The 23,368-nt window shown below is 37.5% G+C and overlaps 1 protein-coding gene across 2 annotated transcripts in view; it reads right to left on the bottom strand.

Moving 5' to 3' along the window:
- The window catches only part of FBXL5 (F-box and leucine rich repeat protein 5), a 43,590-nt gene that overhangs the window by 3,685 nt on the left and 16,537 nt on the right, over window positions 1-23,368 (bottom strand). The window contains exons 6-10 of one of the 2 annotated variants that reach the window (XM_018049744.1): window positions 20,968-21,093; window positions 17,849-17,997; window positions 17,009-17,091; window positions 15,382-16,107; window positions 3,904-4,052 (exon numbers count right to left, since the gene is read on the bottom strand). In XM_018049744.1, the coding sequence (XP_017905233.1) occupies window positions 3,904-4,052; window positions 15,382-16,107; window positions 17,009-17,091; window positions 17,849-17,997; window positions 20,968-21,093 (1,233 nt within the window). The remainder of the gene's footprint in view (window positions 1-3,903; window positions 4,053-15,381; window positions 16,108-17,008; window positions 17,092-17,848; window positions 17,998-20,967; window positions 21,094-23,368) is intronic. The other variant, XM_018049745.1, reaches the window with a different exon arrangement.

The following is a 23,368-nucleotide window of genomic DNA, read 5'->3' on the forward strand; positions in this document are numbered from 1 at the left end:
ACAGGGTAGTGCTGACATAACTTTTACATACACTGGGAAACCAAAATATTCATGTGGCTCACTTTATTGCAATGTTCCTTTATTATGGTGCTCTGGAACCAAACTTGTAATATCTTCGAGGAATGCCTATGCCACACAGTTTTTCATCATTCTCCTCCAAAAACAGGGGCCCAGAATCCTCAGTGTTCACTCTGGAGACCTGAGTCACTCTTTGTTCTCAAAGTCTCAGGGATGGCAGTAGGGCTAACAGAGGAAGGAAAATGCAGGAATGAAAGTATGTGCCCTACATGAGGCAGAAAATAACCCTATCCTGATACCTGTCAGTCTCTCCTTATTCGTCACAAAGTTATTGCTCCTACTGATATAAAATGGGCTCCCTTTCTCAAACACACACTAGGATATCTGTCTGAGTTTCAACAGAAGTCTAAGGGCATAACTGTACTTAGCCAATAACTATAACACTACCTCAACACTACAATCCCATTGAAAGGTCAATGACATTCCAGGTGACTGATCCTAATAATCCATAAAAGTGGATTCATCCATGAATGGATTTTATTTTGTTGAAAGCCTACAGCAAAGCAAAGGTAAAGACAACCACTGTTTTTAAGTTAGTTTCATACTGTTGGAAATAGGGGTGAACAGCAATTTCCAAAGCATGGAAGTCATAAGCAATGTTAACAGTTAAGATGCTCCAGTATCACAGGAGGACTATTCAGAAAAGGGACTAAATGGACAATAAACAGGCCACAGAAAAAGCGAGGTAGAATTAGAAAGAGATATGACTAAGATATGCTGGGTTGCCAAGGATCTCTAGATGCACTTACGTAGACATGGAGTTCAAAAGGTAAACACTGGACTTATCACCAGTAAATACCAATCTTGATATGAGATTAAAAAAACAACCCGATAGTTATAATATATGAGGGTTAAGTTACAGTAGAGGATAATAAATAGAAAATTAACATCTGCATAATCATCAAATAAAATCTTTAAATGATGGTAAAAATAAATTTCATAAGAAAACGTTCTTTAAAAATATTAGAAAAGAAGAGCTATAATGTTAGCTATCATTATCTTCCCAAATTTTTAATACTGAGTTATTTGTCTTTCTCAGATTTTAAGCACATTATTTATGCTGTGTATCTGCACTTACCTTCACTTACCTTTAAAATTCCTTTTAACTTAAATTAGAAATATAAGAGAGCAAGTCATCTGAGACTGTCACCTACTATGAGCTAATCTCTCTTAATTCATAAACATACACTGAAATGCAAATCAGTACAAAAAGTCTATGTGCTATCATTGTTCAAACGTTCTTCAGAGTGCTAAAATCATGCAATTCCATCTACTGCTTCTTAAACGACAAAGAATTTTTAAATGTCATGGCTAAGAAGTCTTCTTTATACTTAAATCTTAACTTTTTTGTCAATCAAAAAACAAGTTTAAGTGTCACAAAGAATCATTCAGAAGAACAAAAATATCACTTTCTGTCAATGCTTAGTACAGCATCTTGCTCACAGGAGACAATGCTTGACAATTAATGGACCTTCTCCAAAATCTCTGCTAGTGCTCAGGAAACAGAAAATTTTGCTTCCCCACTTATTTAATGAACATTATTTATCAGTATTTACTTCTTTTAGTAGTAAACTGGTAGTTAACTATGTAAATAAACTCTTTTGACAAAATGAATTCTCACTGCGTTATTCTCAAATATTAAAATAAAATGTGTCACCCAAATATGCCCCCTATTAGTCTAAGAACACGTATAGAAATATTGGCTACTTTCCAAACTAATAAAACTAATAATAAAACAAGAGCCATTACACAGTCACTAAATATTTACTATACAAGCTGAACTGTAATGAAAGATACTGGATCAATCCCATGTCATCTTGCAAAACTGGAAACAAGGCAACTTTATTTAACACTTTCTAGGTTGTCAAAATGTCCTTTAAGGAAAAGACTGTTATCGGAGTACTGCTTTACGAGCAACTGGCTGGAACTCTGGAACATATTATAAGTTCATATGACAAGTCACCCTGTAAATTTTAAAGGATTTCCATTTCCCCCAAATCATGCTTTAAGAAGCTGTAAAAGGAGACCTGGTATTCGATTATACAAGCACTGTCTGTTTTGTTTCAAACCCTTTAAAGACAGATATGGTCATTAAAATTGGCTTATTGAAAATTACCACTCACTTCATCAAAAAAAAAAAATCTTAACAAAAGGAATTCAACAAACATTCAACAAAAGGAATATAGCAGCTCCTCTGGAACACTTAAAGATTTATATATTCAAAATAGGTCAAAATGAAAGAATTTCTAACATACTAACAAGTTTTAAAAAATATACATGCAAAAGAAGCAGACAGGTCATAAAAATGAAGTGAAACCCAATCCCCCCACCAACCCAATAATATCTATATACCCCAAAATAAGTATAACACATTAGGTTCAAAGATTTATTCCCATAAGTATAACGTATGATGAAAGCAATGCAGACAAATCAAATGTAACCTACCAGTAAGGTATTTTTCCTACAAAAAATAATTGCTTATTGATTACTTCTCATTATATAAGCCTTAGTAAGTACAATGGTGAAACTACAATGACATAACTATACAAAAAATAAATAAATAAGCAAAACTCTTCCCAAACTCCCAAAGAAGCAAATGTGCCACCAGCCACCACAGCACTCACACTTTCTTTCATACACTTAGCAGGTTGCAACCAATATGACATTCACTTTCACCACTTCTTACCATACACTACAGGCAATGGAGAGCAAAGAAATGCTCCAACTTAGAGCTGCTATTTCCAGAACACAGGGGGTCATCTCCTGCATCACCAACATGATTCGAGAAACAAAAGACGTGCTATCTCCTGTCTCTTCATATGTATTTTAAGGAAAACCTCATCTCTGAGAAACAGCAAATGTGCTAACTTCTCTGCCTACTGGGCTGCCGTTCAAGAAGATACCATTCCTCTAGTCTTCCTGGCCTCAGTCCAGTTTCCTGCCTGAGAGAAACTCAGTTGATCTTCCCATGATCTTAAGACGAAATTGGACTCTCAAAAATAACAATATATGATGTAAAAAGACACAGCAGAATCTGAACCATGTAAACTTTTCCCAGTTAGAAATACAGGAGGTTGATTTGCTTATGCTTCAGGACTTCTGATTGCAGTGTCCACCAGCGATTACCAGATGACCAACAGGACAGTGAATGTACTTTGAAAAAGCACATTAAACAGTCCCTCTGCAGGGTAGGAATAGGCTTAAAAAACAAAACAAAACAAAACAAAACATCAAGAAATATTTACCTGATGATGTTAAAAGAAAGTGCAGGACTCAATCTCCAAAATACTATAGGGATTTTAGTTACATTTTAAGCACCTCAGTCTCTTCCCATTACCACACTCACCCTCCTCCTCCATCTTCCAAGAGGTTTATCTGGAATCAGACTCAGGGTCCCTGAGGAGCTCACATCACCCAAGTCCTCCTTTTTCTACTGTACTATGAAGCTTTCTTGTCCTATAAGAAAACTGACTATCATCCCTAAGAACTGGGTGTTATCTAGAACATCAGTACCTCTCTACCGTTAAGGAGTGCTCTTTCACTAGAAGAAATTCCCCAAATTTTATAACTTTAGTAATTCTACAAAAACTTGCCCCTCTGGACTGATTAAACTATTACATATTTCTAAAATCTGGTAGAATGGATAGCTGAAATCCCTCTCCATAAGAAAAGCTCAAGTTTAGAAAAGGACTAAATCTAAAATTACAAAAATGTATGGTAATTAGAAATCTAGAAACACAATAGAAATCCTAAGAATTATCAGAACTGTTAAAAAGTGTTAAATCAACTCCTCCAAAATTATCTCATTGTTAAAAAAGGCATTACCGTTAATGTTGTCACAGTAGTAAAAGTATTCATCATTTAGAGAAGGACATGCTGAAACCAAGTCCTGCAGGCCTGCACCAGTTACAGTAAGACAACCAGAGAGATTAAGGTGCTCCAAATAAGGCAGCCCTCCTCCCAGAGTCAAAACCCTGCAAGAGAAGCAATCCAACAATGAGAACAGATTAACAATTAAAAGACAGACTCTATGAAAACTTACGCATGCGCATGGTCCAATGGATGAGGAAAACTAAAGAATTTCTATAATTTCTATAACATGAAAACTAACTTCATCCTTAGGCAGGACACTCTACATTTAATGGAGACATTTACAAAGACATTCAATAAACAAGGCTTATGAAATTTTCTTTATAAGAACATGATAGCAAGTCAATTCTTACAGGAAAGAAATACTGAATATTAGAATTGTAATCTTCATTCTCCTAGCAAACTAAGTAAAAATTATCAAGAAAATTACTAAACAGTTTGGTAGTTCCTCAAAGAGTTAGAGTCAGCCTATAACCCAAAATTACTCTCCTAGGTGCATATCCAAGGGAAGTGAAAACACATGCTCACAGAAAAACTTGCAAGCAAATGTTCACAGCAGCATCACTCCTAATACCCCCAAAGTGGAAACAATCCAAACGCTCGCCAATGAAAGAGTAGAAAAACAAAATTCAGTATAAATAGGATGCAGCTACAAAGTGCTGATCCATGCTATAGCACAGATGAACCTTGAAAACTCAGTGCTTAATTAAAGAAGTCAGATACAAAAGACCATATATTAGGTAACGTCATTTATACGAAACATCCAAAATAGGCAGAAAAGACAGACAAAGTGGATTACTGGTTGCCAGGGGCTGGGGACAAAGAGGAATGCGGAATGACTCCTAATGAGTATATGGCTTCTTTTTGGTTTAATGAAAATGTTTCTAATTTGATAGTGGCAGTGGTTGCCAACCGTGTAAATATATTAAAACCACTGATTTGTACCCTTTAAAAAAACAGATTTAATGTGAATTCCATTTCACTAAAAATGAAAACATTAGGTTTCATGGCATACCTTAAAAGAAGTGTTTAAAATACTATTTATACAAAAATGGTAAAATGAGAAATTGACTAAAATGACACTGGCAGAGCTGAAAATATCAAGAGCAAAATTGAGAACATCAAATTTCAGCATGCAACAGCAAAAACTGGGAAAACTAGAAACAGTCCATCTGGACAGAGATATCAAAAAGCCTGTAATACAATAAATTCAGTAAAAAAAAAAAAAGACGTATAATTAGCCTCATTACACAGGCACATGGAAATTAGGAAGTAAAGGTAAGGAAAAGCATGTAAACTACTGAAATCAGAATAACCTGGGAAATATTTTTATACTCAGTGAGAAACACTGATGGACAAACGTTGCGATATACATTTTAATGTTTTGTCACTGCATGTTTAAAAGAAAAAGCTGGTCAATCAAAAAGGGTTTATATCAAGACCCCAATATACATGAGAGATTTAAATTAAATGCACACTTCCCCTGATATTTTAACTGAAAAAGACTGATTGTTTTTTCTTAAATCACAGATTCCCTGATCCATCCCAGAGTTTAATAACAGCAGCAATTCAGAACCTCTGTGTCTTCACTGGGCCAAGTAATTACAGACAGACATCTTTAAGGTTTACAGTTTATTAAATCTTTTTTTTCCTGTAAAGTTGAATAGCTCATAAAAAAAAAAAAAAAAAAACAGCTTCTAAAAAGGGACCTGAAAGATCTCAGAAGGCACCTCAATACACAGACTACCTCATGTTCTAAAACTCAAAAACTTTCAGGACATTGAGGACAGACTGCACAGAATATAAAACTTCGAATCACAAACACACTTGAGTGAGCTACATGTGCATTCACTCGCCTCGCCGCATCTAGTGGGAAATCAAACAAGACGAAAGTAAACAAGCAATTACATGATGAACGCTCTTCCAGGAATACAGTGAAGGGTGGTGGTGGCCTGAGGGAGAGGAGATGCAAAAGGTTTCCGATAAGAAGCAACATTTTAACTGGAATGGAGACAGAAACAAGCAGAAGTCAGCCAATACATGCATGTTACAGAGACAGCAAATGCATGAAGACAAGAGAAATACAGTACAGGCAGACCTCAGAGATGACTGCAGGTCAAGTTCCAGACCACTGCAACAAAGCAGCTATCACAATAAAGCAAGTCATACGTATGTTTTGTTTTTCTAGTGCATGTAAAAAAGTTATGTTCACATCATACTGTAGAGTCTATTAAGTTTGCAACAGCAATGTCTAAATAACTATATGCATCCGTTCAGTTCAGTCGCTCAGTCATGTCCACCTTAATATAAAACATTTTATTGTTATTAGGGTGGTGCAAAAGTAATTGCAGATTCCAGTGGCCACAGGACTGGAAAAGGTCACTCTTCATCCCAATTCCCAAGAAGGGTAGTATTAGAGAATGTACTAACCATCAGACAACTGCATTCATCTCCCAGGTTAGTAAGGTCATGCTTAAAATCTTGCATGCTAAGCTTCAGCGTGATATAAACCAAGAACTTCCAGATGTCCAAGCTGGGTTTCAAGAAGCAAGAGGAACCAGAGATCAAACTGCTAACATTCGCTGGATCATAGAGAAAGCAAGGGAATTCCAGAAAAACATCTACCTCTGTTTCATCGACTACACCGAAGCCTTTGACTGTGTGGATCATAATAAACTGTGGCAAGCTCTTAAAGAGATGGGAATACCAGACCATCTTACCTGTCTCCTGAGAAACCTGTATGAGGGTCAAGAAGCAATTGGTAGAACCCTGTATGGAACAACTGACTGGTTCAAAATTGAGAAAGGAGTATGACGGGGCTGTCTGCTATCACCGTTTGTTTAACCTATATGCTGAGCACATCCGGGCTGGATGAGTTACAAGCTGGAGTCAAGATAGGCAGGAGAAACAACAACCACCTCAGATATGCAGATGATACCATTCTAATGGCCGAAAGCAAAGAGGAACTAAAGAACCTCTTGATGAGGGTGAAGGAGGAGAGTTAAGGAGCCAGCTTAAATATTAAAAAAACTAAGATCATGACATCCGGCCCCATTATTTCATGGCAAGTAGAAGGGGAAAAGATGGAAGTAGTGACAGATTTCCTCTTCTTGGGCTCTAAAATCACTGCGGATGGTGACTGCAGCCGTGAAATCAGAAGACAATTGCTTCTTAGAAGGAAAGTTATGACAAATTTAGACAGTGTGCTGAAAACCAGAGACTACTCTGTCGACAAAGCTCTGTATAGTCAAGGCTATGGTCTTCCCAGTGGTCAAGTACAGTTGTGAGAGCTGGACCATAAAGAAGGCAGAATGGCAAAGAACTGATGCCTTCCAACTTGTGGTGGTGGAGAAGACTCCTAAAGTCCCTCAGACAGCAAGGAGATCAAATCATTCAATCGTAAGAGAAATCAACCCTGAATACTTGTTGGAAGGACTGATGCTAAAGATGAAGCTCCAGTAGTCTGGTCATCTGATGTAAACAGCCAACTCACTGGAAAAGTCCCTGATGCTGGGAAAGACTGAGGGCAGAAGAAGAGGGCATCAGAGGATGAGATGGCTGGATGGCATCACTGATGCAATGGACATGAATTTGGGCAAACATCGGGAGATGGTGAGTGACAGAGAGACCTGGCATGCTGGCAATCCATGGGGTCGCGAAGAGTCAGACATGACTGGGTAACTGAACAACAAAAGGCTGGTGCAAAAATAACTGCAGATTTTGCACTGCTGAAATTTGCCATTTGATATTGGAATACTTTCTTAAATAAAGGTGGTTAAGCTATACATCATTCCAATGCACATTTCTTGTTTTGGTTTTTTGCTAATGACTTATTGTGTGCATGTTAAGTCGCTTCAGTTGAATCCGATTCTTTGCGATCCTATGCACCACAGCCTGACAGGCTCCTCTGTCCATGGGATTCTGCAGGCAAGAATACTGGAGCGAGTTACCATTTCTTTCTCCAGTGGATCTTCCCAACCCAGGGATTGAATCCGCATCTCTTGAATCTCCAGCATTGGCAGGTGGGTTCTTTACCCTATTTTTATTTTAGGCTATGGAAATGATGTTAGACAAGAAGCAAATTCGAGTGATTTTCTTATTCAAGTTCAAAATAGGTCATAAAGCAGTAGAGACAACTCACAACATCAGCAACACATCTGGCCCAGGAAATGCTAACATACAATAGTGGTGGTTCAAGAAGTTTTGCAAAGGAGACTAGAGCCCTGATGATGAGGAGCACAGTGGCCGGCCATCAGAAGTTGACAGCCAACTGACAGCAATCACCAAAGCTGATCCTCTTAAAACTACAGGAGACGTTGCTGAAGAAGGTCAACTGTTTCAAGGTCACTCGGCATTTGAAGCAAATTGGAAAGGTGAAAAAGCTTGATAAATGGGTCCCTCGTGAGCTGACCACAAATCTAAAGAACTGTCCTTCTGAGGTGTCGTCTTCTCTTATTCTATACAATAGCAAACCATTTCTTCGCTGGACTGTGACGTGCAACGAAAAGTGGATTTTATATGACAACCAGTGATAACCAACTCAGTGGACTGAGAAACCCCAAAGCACTTCCCAAAGCCAAACTTGCACAGAAAAAAGATCATGGTCACTGTTTGGTGGTCTGCTGCCTGTCTGATCCACGACAGCTTTCTGAATCCCAGCGAAACCATCACATCTTTGAAGTACGCTCAGCAAATCGATGAGATGCAACAAAAACTGTAGTGCCTGCAGCTGGCACTGGTCAACAGAAAGGGCCCAGTTCTCTCCATGGCAATGGCCGACTGCACATCGCACATCCAATGCTTCAGAAGCTGAACAGGGCTAGGGAGTTTTGCCTTGATCCACAGGTGCAGAATGTGTGCTGTGTCAGCAGGCATGGAAACAACACTAATCTCACTGCAAATTTCCACCAGAGCTTCTGGGTGACCAGGTACGTTATCTCTGAGCAGTATTTTGAAACAAACCTTTTTTGTATTCAACAGCAGATCTCCACAGTGGACTTAATAATTCATGTTGCACACAGATGTGCTGCCGTCCAGGCTTTGTCATTTCATTTACAGAGCACAAGCAGAGTAGATTGACATCATTCTTAAGGGCCCTAGGATTTTCAGAATGGTAAATAAGCATTGGCTTCAACTTGAAATCATCAGCTGCATTAATTCCTAACAAGAGAGCCAGCCTGTCCTTCGAAGCCAGGCACTGATTTCCCCCTACAGCCAGGCAAGTTCTAGATGGCGTCTTCTTTCAGTACAAGGCTGTTTCACCTATACTGCAAATCTGCTGTTTAGTGCATCTGCTTTCGTTAGTTGCCTTGGCTAGACCTTCTGAATACTTCACCGCAATTTCTATCACCTCGCACTGTAGTTAATCCACTATGGCTTCTTTCCTTAAACCTCGCCTCTGCTGGCTTCCAACTTTCCACCTGCAGCTTCCTCACCTCTCTCAGCCGCCGCAGAACTGAAGAGAGTTAGGGTTTTACTCTGAGTTAGGCTCTGGCTTCGAAGAATACGGTGGCTAGTTTGATCTTTTATCCAGACCTCTGTAACTTTCTCCTTACCAGCAGCTCGGTTGTTTTGCTTTCTTATCATTCATTTGTTCAATGAGGTAGCACTTTTAATTCCTTCAAGAAATTTTCCTTTGCTTTTACAACTTGGCTAACTGGTGCAAAGGACCTAGTTTTCAGCCTGCCTTGGCTTCGGGCATGCCTTCTTAACTAGGCTTAATCATTTCTAGCTTTTGATTTAAAGTGAGATGCATGACTCTTCATTTTGGGCACATATAGGGCTATTTACTGGCCTAATTCCAATACTTCCAATACTTCTGCATCTCAGGATGGAGAGAGAGAGGGAAACAGCCAGTTGGTGAAGCAGTCAGAACACACAGAGACAGCATTTATCAATTAAGTTTACCATCTTGTGTGGTTTGTGGCACTCCAAAACAATAGTACCATGAGAGATCACTGGTCACAGACCGTCATGACAAATATAATAATAGTGAAAGTTTGAAGAATTGAAGTGTAACACAGAAATGTGAAGTGAGCAATCACTGTTAGAAAAATGGCAGTGGCAGACCTGCTCAAAACGCAATTATCTGCAAAGTATGATGAAGCAAAGTGCAATAAAACATATGCCTATATGTTGGAGGAAAAGGAAATAGATGAGTATAGTTAAAGAAAGGATGGTTCTCTTGTGTGTGTCACGTTTATATTTACCTATTTGATGTCTTTTATTTGTGAAAGGTGAAGATGGGAGGAAGTAAAAAGATATTTAAAGAAGGTAACAAGAGGTAAACTACAGGGACAAGCAAGGGCCAAGAATGTGAACTTTCATCAAAGGGCAGTTAGACTCACTGAAAGACTTAGATAAAGGAGTAATAACAAGTAATAAGAAATGCATTCTAGAAAGACGACTCTAGTCTACTTTTTATCACCAATGTCCAAATATGCCAGGCACAGGCTTACACAGTAAAATGCAAAATACAATCTCTGCCCTGAACCAAAGACGGAAACATTTAAACAAAGTATTAAAGATACATGTGATAAGAAAAAAAAGTTTTAGAAATATATCAAGTTATAGAAATAATACAGATCAGGGAGTGATTCAAAGCAGTAATCTTTAAAAGGACAGAACAAATTCCAGAATTCAATGATTCTGCACAATTCACATTATCTGGTGTCCAATCAAAAACTATTAAATATACAAAGAATAAAAAACAAGAACAGTAAACAGACCAATAAATGATAAAGATGATGAAATTAATACATAATGACTTTAAAATAGATTTTATATTAAATATGCTCAAGGATTTAAAAGAAAATACAAACATAATGAAACAAAAATATGTACTTTTATTATTCTGGTATGTTTTAATACATCTACATACACTGTATGTGTGTGTGTGTGTAGGTATATGGGGGTGAACATGAGTACACCAAATGAAACTTCAAGTCATGAAAAGCACAGTACCGGAAATAAAAAGTACACTGAATGAGATCAGCAGTGACTAGACACTGCAAAACCAATTCGTGGACTTGGAAGAATGACCAGATTAACCAAAACAAAGTGCCAACATAAAAACAGAAACAGTGAGGGAAAAAAGCCCTGGTATTATGGGTTGAACTGTGCCCCTTCCCCTCTCTCTCTTCAAAAAAACATGTTGAAGTCTTAGCCCTCAGTATCATAAAAGTGACTCCAGTTGGAAATATGATCTTTGCAGAATCAATCAAGTTAAGATCAGGTCACTAGGGTGGGCCTTAATCCAGCCTACTGATGCCCTCCCCCCCTCCCCCCAACACACACACAAATGGGGCGGCCACGTGAAGACGACCAAGGCACAGACCGGGGCTACTGCGCCACAGTCCAAGCAACATCTAGTTCCACAAGAGGTAGGGAAACTTCAGAAAAGACGCTCCCCTAAAAGTTTTCAGAGGAAGCACGGTTTGGCCAACACCTTGATTATAGAACTCTAGTCTCCAGAACTGTGAGAGCATAGATTCCTATCATTTTAACCACCTTGTTTGTGGTACTTTGTTATGACAGTCAGGGAACTATTACAATCAAGTGACCTATAGGACAGCATCAAGAAGTCTGACATACATGAATTCCCAGCAGGAAGCAAGGGCTATACAGAAAAGCGAAAATAGTAAAGTACTAGAAGAAATCATGGCTGAATCTTGTCTTTCAATTTTATGAAAGCTAGAAACAACAGATCCAAGAATCTCAATAAGCTATCCCAAGCAAGATAATGATGAAGCTATCCATATCTATAGATACCAAGGCATACCATGTGCTAACTGCTTTCAAAGTAGAAATGAAGTTTTTAAAGCAGCTAAAGAAAAAACATGCATTACATACAGAAGAATGAAGATAAAAGTTGAATGCAATTTTCATAAATTATGCAAACTAAAAGACAATGGAACATCTTAAAAGTGCTAAAACAAAACTACCAAGCTAGAATTCTATACACAGTGAAAATCTTTATAAAATGAAAGTGAAATAAAGAGTTTTCCAGACAAGGGTTGCGATTTTGACTGTCAAAACACTTACCGTGAGAAAAACTACAGGGGATTTGGCAGGCAAAAGAAAAATATTACCAAATGGAAACATGAAACTTTACAATAGAAGAATGCCAAAAAAGGTGAAACAAGATTTGTCTGTTAATTTTTTTCTAAAAGACAACTGTTCAAAGAAAAAATATTAACAATGTTATTCTGGAGTTTAAAACTTATATAAAAATACAAAAACAGCACAAAGAATGGGGAGCGGAACAAGGCCTTACTCTTTTAAGATTCTTACATTCTTTGTGAAGTCGTATAATACCATTTGAAAGCAGAAAGTGATTAGTTAAAACTGCCCACACAAAAGCATAAAACGTAATTATAAATCTATGTTAAAGGGTACATAAAATATAAAGAGTTTCCCTGATAGCTCAGTTGGTAAAGAATGTGTCTGCAATGCCAGAAACCCTGGTATGATTCCTGGGTTGGGAAGATCCCCTGGAGAAGAGATAGGCTACCCATTCCAGTATTCTTGGGCTTCCCTTGTAGCTCAGCTGGTAAAAGAATCTGCCTGTAATGCAAGAGACCTAGGTTTGATCCCTGGGTTGGGAAGATCCCCTGGAGAAGGAGAAGTCTACCCCCTCCAGTATTCTAGCCTGGAGAATTCCATGGACTGTATATAGTCCATGGGGTCACAAAGAGTCAGACATGATTGAGCGACTTTCACTTTGTATTTTGTATTATGTATAAACGGGGCAACAATGGAGAAACAGATATAGAGAACAGACTTATGGACATGGGGAGAAGGGAGGAGAGGGTGAGATGTATGGAGAGGAACATGGAAACTAACATTACCATATATAAAATAGATGGCCAACGGGCATTTGCTGTATGGCTCAGGAAACTCAAACAGGGGCTCTGTATCAACCTAGAGGGGCGGGATGGGGAGGGAGATGGGAGGGAGGTTCAAAAGGGAGGGGTAGATGTATACCTATGGCTGACTCATGTTGAGGTTTAAAAAAAACAAAAGATGTAACCTGTACCTATAACAATATAAAGGAAGATGAGACAGATGTCAAGAGTAGGGTGTTTGTAGATGACTGAAACTAAGCTGATTATCAAACTACATTGTTTTAAGTTTCAAGGTGTTAATTTTATCCCTTAACCAAAAACAAAAACTTTAAAAAAGAAAATAGGGGGAAAGGGAATCAAATGGTATATAACAAACAAAACATAAAAGAGGACATCACTGAGAAAATGAGGAACAAAAGCAGTTAAGTCATAAGGAAAAGAAACAGCTAAATGGCATAAAGTCCCCCTCTTCAGTAATTACTTGAAATATGAATCCATCAGATTCTCCTACCAAAAGGTAGCAATTAGCAGACAACAGATTTTTTAAAATTTTAATCAAAAAATTTTAAAAACATGGATCCATCTATATACTCTCTATGACAGACCTCACTTTTGATGCAAAAACACAAAGAGGTTAAAAATAAAAGCATGAGAAAAGATTTCCATGCAGAAAGCAAACAAAAGAGAGGACTTCCCTGGCAGTCCTGTGGCTAAGACACCACAGCTCCACTGCAGGATACACTGGTTCAATCTCTGGTTGGGGAACTGGGTCCAACCTGCCACAAAGCGTGGCCAAAAACAAAGTAACAAAAAGAGAGCCAAGGTGGCCGTAACATTGTGAAATGAAAGAGATTTTAAATTTTAAAAAGGTAACCTTTAAAAAGCAAAGGATATGATATATTGTCAAAAGGCTCACCACTCCACTCAGGAGATTAAAAAAATTATGAACAAACACACATTTAACAGAGCTCCAAAATATACAAAACTGAAAGAACTAAGGGGAAAAATAAACAGTCCTCCAAAAACAGTTGGAGATTTCAATACTCCATTTTCAATAATGGACAGAACAATGGAAGAAGACCAAGAGGGAAATAGAGAACTCGAACTACACTATAAACTGATTAGCCCTAACAAACATATAGAGAACATTCCAGTCAACAGCAGAATACACATTCTTCTCAAGTGCACAAGGAATACTTAAGACCATGTTTGGCCACAAAAAAATTTTTTAAAAGTTTACTAAACTTTAAAAGATTGACTATTTTGCCTGATAGTCTACCTTTCTTGTCTTCTACCATTAGATTGTAAACTCTATGAAAGTAAGGACTTTGTCTCATTTACTCTGGATCCCTACCAGTTGGAAGAGGGCAAGTCACACAGTAGATAATCATTACCAAGATAATCTAATTAAAAGAGCTGCACTTTTAAAAATCTGAGCTGCACTCAAACTGCAGTTCCTAAGGTAGTTCCTGTGTTCCCCATTCCCCCAATGAATTCTTCCCTGAATTTAAACTCTGTCATAGCCTTATTGCCCACTATTCCCCAATACACATCCTTCACTACAGCCAAACCAGAAAACCAAGTCTCCTTTGAATACTCCCCACAGTCCAACTTAAATCTTCTGAAGATCACACTTAAAAGACAAGTGGGATTCTTAGGCTTTATGTTGGATGAATTTTCACTGTTTAACATGCCTGACACCTATTATTAAAGAGCCTGGGTAAAATTCAAGTCTATGACAGGGTAAAAGAGAAAACATGAAATCAATTTCTGAAGGTTCATGTCAGAGATAATCAGAACAACTACTGCACACTATTGATGCTGAGAACGCCCTAACAACAAAACCACCTAACAACAACTGCACAGGGCTTTTGCTGCTATTCAGTCGATAAGACGTGTCTGACTCTTCGCGACCCAGGGACTATAGCCCACCAGGCTCCTCTGTCCATGGGATTCTCCAGGCAAGAATCCTGGAGTGGGTTGCCATGCCTTTCTCCAGGGGATCTTCCTGACCCAAGGATCAAACCCATCTCCTGCTTGGCAGACACTTTACTGTGGGCTCAAATGACCGCTACCACTTGGAATGGTCTCTTCTCCCTCTGTCATCCATCAATATCCCTCGTCTTTCTTCAAAGTTCAATTCAGGGTCATCTTTTCATTCCATTTTCTGATCATTTGCTGCAACTGGATGAGAGGCCTCTCTCTCTGAGCCTCAGAGAGTCTTTAATCCAACGTCACTTAGAGAATGTACACACACAATACACAGATGTGTATTCCTTCTCTGTTACCAGTCTTAGAAGGTAAAAACTATCCTATTCAGCTCTACATCCACTAAAGCACCTTAGCAAATGTGTTGGAGGTACTTGCTAAGTATTTGTTAAACTTTTAAGTTCTTCCTCGCCACAAACAAACTGACCTGCCTGAAACGTCATGCTGAAGTTATATCACTCCAACAGTGTGATACAGCAGAAGTGGTTAACTCTTTCAGGTAAACAAACCAGCTGAAAGGAATGACTCAGATTTAAAATTTTACACTCCACTGAGGAGAACATGTCCGTTTCCTAATACTCTGCAACTGATTACTCACCTGAGCCCATGGTCTGTGATCTGATAACATCCAGACAGACTGAGAAACAGAAGCACACGCCCAGTCTCTTGATCAGATTTTTCACTCCCAGAGTAAATTAAGTCTTTTTCCCTAAGCAGTCTAGTCCTTGGTGCTTTTCTACACAGCGCGGAAGACTCTGGGAGTGCTGACATAGTTCTTAAAGCTGTTCCTGTACAACAATATGAATGACCACAATACGCAAAGGCCGGAGAAGCACAATGCTGTTGCCAGCAGACACTAGTCCTTAGTCCAACAATGTCCTTACTGTAACAAGCAGAGGAGGGACAACTGAAGTTGGATGCTGTTTCCATTACACAAAGACTTTCAACATTTCTATGTCTCCATTCTACAGCATCTTCAATATCAGCCAAATCTTCAGCATCTAACATCCACACATAAGGTGAAGTGAAATCGTCAGAAGAAATAGGCTTAGTCCAGGGGTGTTCATTATCTACTTCTTCTCCAATATCCTTGTTAGTTACATCATGCAAACAAGCAGATTGCTTGAAGGTCTGCATGGTAATGTCTTTATTTTTCCATGTAGTCGAAGTATCTTTGCTTGTAGAAGTTTTTAAAAGGCCACTCTCATGAGTTGTCAAAATTCCAAGAGCTCTAGAAATCTTCTCTAGAGCCACATCTGTGATTTTTTCACATCCAGATAGATCAAGATGCCGAAGACTCTGGCAGCAACCAAGCCAAGACCAACTGTTAATTAAGAGGTAACAAGACTATTAGTGAATAGTGTTAAATTCTTCAAAAGCATTTATTTATACATAAATAAATGGAAACTACAGGAAAGAGTTTAAATCTAATATAATCAAACATTTACTGAATATCTATTGTCAAGCATTTTTTTAGATGCTAGGACTATGCAAAGATAACAGGAGTAACTGGGAACTAAGAGTACTGTTAACCCAACAGAAGGGGAGGGAAGGAAAAGGGTATGGAAAGGAAAGACTGTTTTTCATCCTGAAAAATAACCAGTCGAGGAGAAAAGCTGCACACACATGAAAGAAGGAAAATAATAATTAAGAGGAGCATTCTCTTAATTGTTTCAGAAGAACAAGCTCCAGGAACTGGTAGAGAATTAGCCTTAGCCAGGGAAGCATACGCTGCCTTCTCTGAAATAGGAAGACAGGTACTGATATAAAGACTAGGGTAGGAAAGTGCAGGGTGAGGCAGGAGGAGGAGGAAACTAGCAGTATCCAAGGAAACAGTCTGAATGCAGTTTGAAAAAAAGTCAGAACTTCAGAATAAGTACGAAGAGTAAGAGCGAGCTTGGCCAAATGGTACTGCGAGACCAACTGAAAACAAAAACGTCTTTAAAACATAGCCCCAGTCTATACCACTGCACAGCACAGCTCAAAAGCCTAGACAGAGGAGGAGATTATAAAGATGACAGGATGATACAAATAAGGTTGGGGACCTAAAGACAAGAATAAAGAACTGGAGGGTGCCATCAAGTTATTGCTATAACATGACCAAAATCTGATAGCAAAAAATAATAGTATGATTAAACTGCAATGATGCAAATTAAAAACTACAGAACAATTCTATCAATTCATAGTTAGAAATCATCAAATTTAAATACTCAAAAATAACTAACCTGTCAAACGCAGAATCTGAAATGTCAGTTTGGGTGAGATCCAAATGCTCCAAATTAGGACAAAGCTCTAAAATCTGCCTAACCTGAAAGAGGCAAAAAAAATCACTGTGAAGATCTGCAGATGCTTAGTTAGGGTTAGAGATACAACTTTCAGTAAACAACATATCCAGGAGTTCTCAAACTTTTCTGCATGTAAAAATCACTTCAATTTTGCATTACAAATATATATTGTGATGAAACCCCTTATTAATTTACATTTTTAAGGAATACCCAAGGAGATTCTGATGTAGGATGTCACAAAATCATCTTTTATAAAACCGTGATTTAATCTCATCTGCCCATCTTACCATGCCTTACTTATTACAGAGTCATGTATGACTTCCCCTGTTAGTCCAATGGTTAAGAAACCATACCTCGTAACCAGCCTCCAATTAAAATTTAAAAAATAAAATGAACCCATGCCTCCAAGGCAAGAGGCCTGGGTTCAATCCCTGGTCAGGGAACTAAGATCCCACATGCCTCACGGTGCAGCAAAAAAACATTTAAAAACAAAAAACCTGAGCTTCGTCATTTAACATCTGTGAAACTAAGTAAACTGTTTAACCTCTCTTCGTCTCTGTTTCCTTTCCTATCATGTGTAGCAATGGTATCTACATACAAAGATTACTATGAGAACTGAAATGAAAAAAGAATAAAATCAGCAGTGTATGCCTACCTATGGGAAAGCACACACATGGGTAAAGTTATTTTTCTTCTTAATTAAGCTTAGCAATAAGCAAACCAAATGGAGATCATTGCTACTTTTTCTTAATACCCAAGCTAGTGCAAATTTATACCTACCATTTTGCTGGAAACTGCAGAGCTGTAGGCTAATACTAAAGTTTTTACAGAAGTGCCAACATATGGTAGAACATTATGAATTAAGCCGTGGAGTAAACGTTTTTCCATTTGTGCAATGCTGATAGCAATTGATTCCTCTCCAGATTCTTCTGAAAAATGAATTCAAAAGTCTAAGAACATGATAAACCAGTTATAATCAGGCTACTCAATGAATCATCATATCATTAAATATGAAATACTTTTTGCTCTCCTTAAACTCCCTTATATATGCAAAGCAAATTTAATGGACAAGTCCTCATCAGCCAGCACTTAATATTTAACAGTTCTGATATCAACTGAAAAAGAGACAAAGGGAGAAAAGAAGTTTAAATGGGAAGGAAGGGAGAAAGTTTTTACATGATTCAAGGTTGAAGGTAATTTTCTTCTCAAGCTAATTAACAGAAGGAAGATTAAAAATAACTCCAGTTTGAGGTACCGAAAAAATTTTGGAAAAAATACTTTGACTACTTCAAGAACAGTGCAAGTTCTCAAGTTCTTCAAAAGAATATAGGATATGAAGAGGAAAATGAACCACAGTAAAAATAATAAAAAGTATTATTCATTATCTCACATAAATAAAAGGGACATGGACCTAGAAGAGATTTGAAACAATCAGGCTGGCCATAATGAGTCAAGGAAGGAAAAATACCTTAGAATTTTTATGAAATTAAAAATGAGCAAAGCTTTTGCTTTTTGCTTTATAACTTCTGTAAAGCTTAGATGTTTAAAAAAGGATGCAGTACTGTAACAACAAGTACCAAAACCAAAAAATAAAAAACCCAATTTGATATAAGGAAAAAAACACACTACACTAAAAACAATGAATTAATAATCTTATCCTACTGCTTTCTGGCTTACCTGAAGATCTAACTCGAATGTCTCCAAACATAAAACAGTTCAACAGGAGAAGCTGAGGAAGTCTCATTTAACACAAAACTGAGTGTAGCAGACAAAAGGAATTTAAGTAGAAAGAATAATTCTGAATTTGTGACTAATGTTTCCATGTTACAGATTTTACTCTAAATCCTTCTTTTAGCCAAACATAAATGTAAAATACAGGGATAAAAATGACTTTTAGTGAACCCTATTTATTCTACTATAAATTTATTTCCAAATGATTCTTTTGTTTCTGTGGCTGTCTCTAAATATATACTGTTTACTGTGAAATCTTAAGAAAAAGAAAACAAAACATCCTATGAAGAGTAATAACTTCTCTGCAAGACTAGTAAAAACAGCTAAGCTGAAAAAGCACAAACATAGATGGCAGATCCAAGTTTAGTCTTGGATATACTACATAGCTAAACAGATATATTACCTTAGAAAGGCTCCATCATTATAACCTTAACCTTTCCCTTTCAATGTGAAAGAAAACAACAGTCTCTTTGTCTATCTTTAAGAGCTGAGATAAACGCATTAAGTTTAATAAGATCTTTAAAACTCAACACAGATACTATGAATTGATTTTTTTAGAATGGGTAAATCAAGTCTTCCTAATAGTTCAGTTGGTAAAGAATCTGCCTGCAATGCAAGAGACCCCAGTTCAACTCCTGAGTTGGGAAGATCCCCTGGAGAAGGGATGGGATACCCACTCCAGTATTCTTGGGCTTCCCTTGTGACTCACCTAATAAAGAACACGCCTGCAATGTGGGAGACCTGGGTAAGATCCCTGGATTGGGAAGATCCCCTGAAGAAGGGATCGGATACCCACTCCAGTATTCTGGCCTGGAGAATTCCAAAGACTGTATAGTCCATGCGGTCACAAAGAGTCAGACACGACTGAATGAGTGTCACTTCCCTAAGGTGACAGACTAAAAACCGTAACTCCTTGAGGTCTTTGCTCAAATTTCTCAAGAGACCTTACTAGCCACTCTATGGGAAATGGTAACTTCTTTCCTCTCTTCCTGGCACACTTTTCCATTATTTTTCTCCACAGCACTTGATACTACCTAATAAAGTACGTATTTTGCCTATGTTTACTGTCAGCCACCTCCTTTAAATTTTAAGCTAAACAAAGCCAAGGATTTTTTTCCATTTTGTTCACTATTAACCTCATTCCAAAAAAGTGCCTGCCACAGGGTAAGCATATCACCAAATACCACTGGAATAGACCTCTTCCTTATATGACACCTTCAAAATATTTAAAACTATGCCACATTGTTTATTTCATAAAAATAAACCTGATACTGAAAGAGTCATCTCTGTATTTATAGTCCTTACTTTTCACAAGTCCAGTTATTTTGCCAGACCAGCTAACTATAAGTGGGCAGCTTACAAATAAATTCCTACAGGTTCAATTTTATGATGTATAAGAATATCTTATTCATTAATTCTTTCTTTTTACTACTCTATCATCTTTTAATAATAATTATCTAGGATAATATCAAGACAGAACTGTGTCTTTCTCCTCCATATTCCCAAAAAGCATCTTTCTGCACCTCTCCTACAGCATCTTCCAATATGCACCATGATGAAGAATCTTGTATTCTCAATTCTCCCGTCTGTGAGTTCTTTGAGGGCAAGATGAAGTCTTAGGTCACCTCTGAATTCTCCCACGGTGCTTAATGAATGCCTACACTAGTCTATAAAATCCTCTACCATTTACAAGGAGTTCCCATATACATTACTTCTTAATTCTACAGCCACCACATGAGGCAAGTGGCATGACTGTTTACAAATGAATAAACAGGTTCAACAGCTTCATGCTGCTTCCTCTGGGCCACGGACAACTCATAAATACTACTGAACTGATCAAATGAAGTGGTCCTAAAAACACATGGTAAACTGCAGAGCACTATAATAAATGTATATTATTTCAATAAGGAAAAAAGCCATCATTTTCTGATTTTTTAGGTGTTTGCATAAATATAAAAGCATATGGGAATCAAGCCTATACACAATTAAAAATTAAATAGAATTTTAAGTACACTTACTATTCTGTCAAAGTTTTAAAAGCAGTAGGCTTAAAAACACCAGTTACTTTAGAAAATACAAACTACATAAATCCGAGCACCTAAGTATTTGTTAAATGTAACTAATTATTAGAGCACTATGTAACAGTTTTAATTCTAAACATGGCTTACCAGATTCATCTATATCAGCATCTTCATCCCACTCCTGAAAAGCACGACTTTCATCTTGTCTATTCTTCACCCATTCCTCATCAGGTTCAGTGTCAAGTTCAGTGGCAGGACCACTGTACCAGTCACCTACTCAACAAATACACAAAAGGAACATCAGATTGCGTGCTTAGTCTCTCAAGTGCGTCCGACTCTTTGCAGCCCCATGGCCTGTAGCCCACCAGGCTCCTTAGTCCATGGGGATTCTCCAGGCAAGAATACTGGAGTGGGCTGTCATGCCCTCCTCCAGGGGATCTTCCCAACCCAGGGGTCAAACCCAGGTCTCCGGCATTGCAGGTGGATTCTTTACTGTCTGAGACAGCAGGGAAGCCCAAGATTAGACTGGCTATCATTTATTAAAAAAAAAAAAAAAAAAACATTTTTTTTTCTTCTTCTCCTAAAGTAACTTATTTATAACAAAAATCTCTGCACAAAAAAATACATGAGCTCTATCTAGGCAATGAGCTAACTATTGTTAGAAATAACTGCGATTTTAAAAAGTACACTTCAATAAGCACAAAATTCAATTTCAGACACACCAAAAGAACTATGACAAATAATCATCAATAGTCTTTTAACATGCAATTTCAGAAATCACTGAAAACAACCAAACCTTTTTCCCCTGCTGCGGCTTCAACACTGGCTCCAGCAATACCTCCATTACAACAGCTAATAAACAAAAGGAAGCAAGACTTTCTACTCAGCAATGAATTAGTCAGCAATTCACAAGTAGGTGGGAACAGAAGTCAAAGGAAAAAAGTAAGGTAAACTATGCATTTAAAGATCCCGCAAAATGCACTGAAATTAAGTTACTTGATTGTGAAAAGACTGCACAATTAAATCCTGAACTCCTAACATCAGTAAGTCTATCTATTAGTAGTGCTCCTCAATCTTCAGTTCAGTTCAGTTACTCAGTCATGTCCAGCTCTTTGTGACCCCATGGACTGCAGCATGCCAGGCTTCCCTGTTCATCACCAACTCCTGGAGTTTACCCAAACTCATGTCCATCGAGTAGGTGATGCCATCGAACCATCTCATCCTCTGTTGTCCCCTTCTCCGCCCGCCCTCAATCTTTTCCAGCATCAGGGTCTTCTCTAATAAGTCCGTTCTTCGGATCAGGTGGCCAAAGTACTGGAGTTTCCAGCTTCAGCATCAGTCCTTCCAATGAATAATCAGGACTGATTTCCTTTAGGATTGACTGGATTCTAAGGTTAAGGATCTTCAACCTTAGCACCAATGATATTCTGAAGGGGACGACAGAGGATGAGCCATGGGGTCGCAAAGAGTCAGACGTGACTGAGCGACTGAAGTGAACTGAACTGATATTCTGGGCTGGCTAATTCTTCCTTGCAGAGGGCCCTCCTGTGCACTGGGGGGTGCTGAGCAGTAACTCTGGCCTCCACTCAACGGATATCAGTGTAATACTCCAAGCTGGGACAAACAAGAATGCATCCATTTCAAAACAGGGGACATTTCAAAATATCCCTTGGAAGGGGTAAAATCAATTGTGATCGAGAACAACAGGAAACAAATACTGTAAATAAATTAAATTTAAATCATTTTTATTGGAACTTTTTAAGTATATTAAAAACAAAGAAAAAAACCAACATATAGCATATACAAGATTTAGTTAATGTCACAGAAATCTAGCCTATCATTGTTATAATTGATCTTTATATCAAACAGTACCTGATTATATATTAATAAGTAATTTTGCATAATCAAAGATACAGTTAAAAAAGAATATTTGATATATCCATACTTGCTTTGACTTTTCACTTAATACATTATCCTCAATAGGAAAAATTATTCCACATTAATAATTCTAATCATTTGGATTATATAAGTCTACCCAATACTCCAAACAGCTTAATGAAAAAACATTAAATACCCAGCAAAAGCCTATTTTAAAAGTGCTACATATTAATATAAAAAAATAAAACTTTTAAAATTAGGTTTATAGCTTATGTAAAATAATATATATTTCCACGTCAAAGTGACAAATTACAGAAAAATTTTTTAAAAAATCAGTGTAAATTTGAGGTAAATACTCACCTAGAAAAATTGTTTTAATTCAGTGACAGAAGAATACATGCCATATTAGTTGCATTTATACCATGACTGCATCATATGCTCATGGAAACAAAATTTTCTTTTTTTACATATAAAACTAACTTAGCACAATGAAATTAACTAATTCAAAATGGCTACGTTATAGAATGAGGCATTACTAATCACAAAAAAATATGCTATAGACAAAAACAGATTAAGTTATCTTGACCCACTATCAAAACAGAAACAATACTTCATTTTTAAATTTTATCAGATTAATTTATTCTGTATTTTTAAAATACTCATCTAATTA

This window comes from Capra hircus, chromosome 6 (assembly GCF_001704415.2).
Source record: "Capra hircus breed San Clemente chromosome 6, ASM170441v1, whole genome shotgun sequence".
Taxonomy (NCBI): Eukaryota; Metazoa; Chordata; class Mammalia; order Artiodactyla; family Bovidae; genus Capra; species Capra hircus.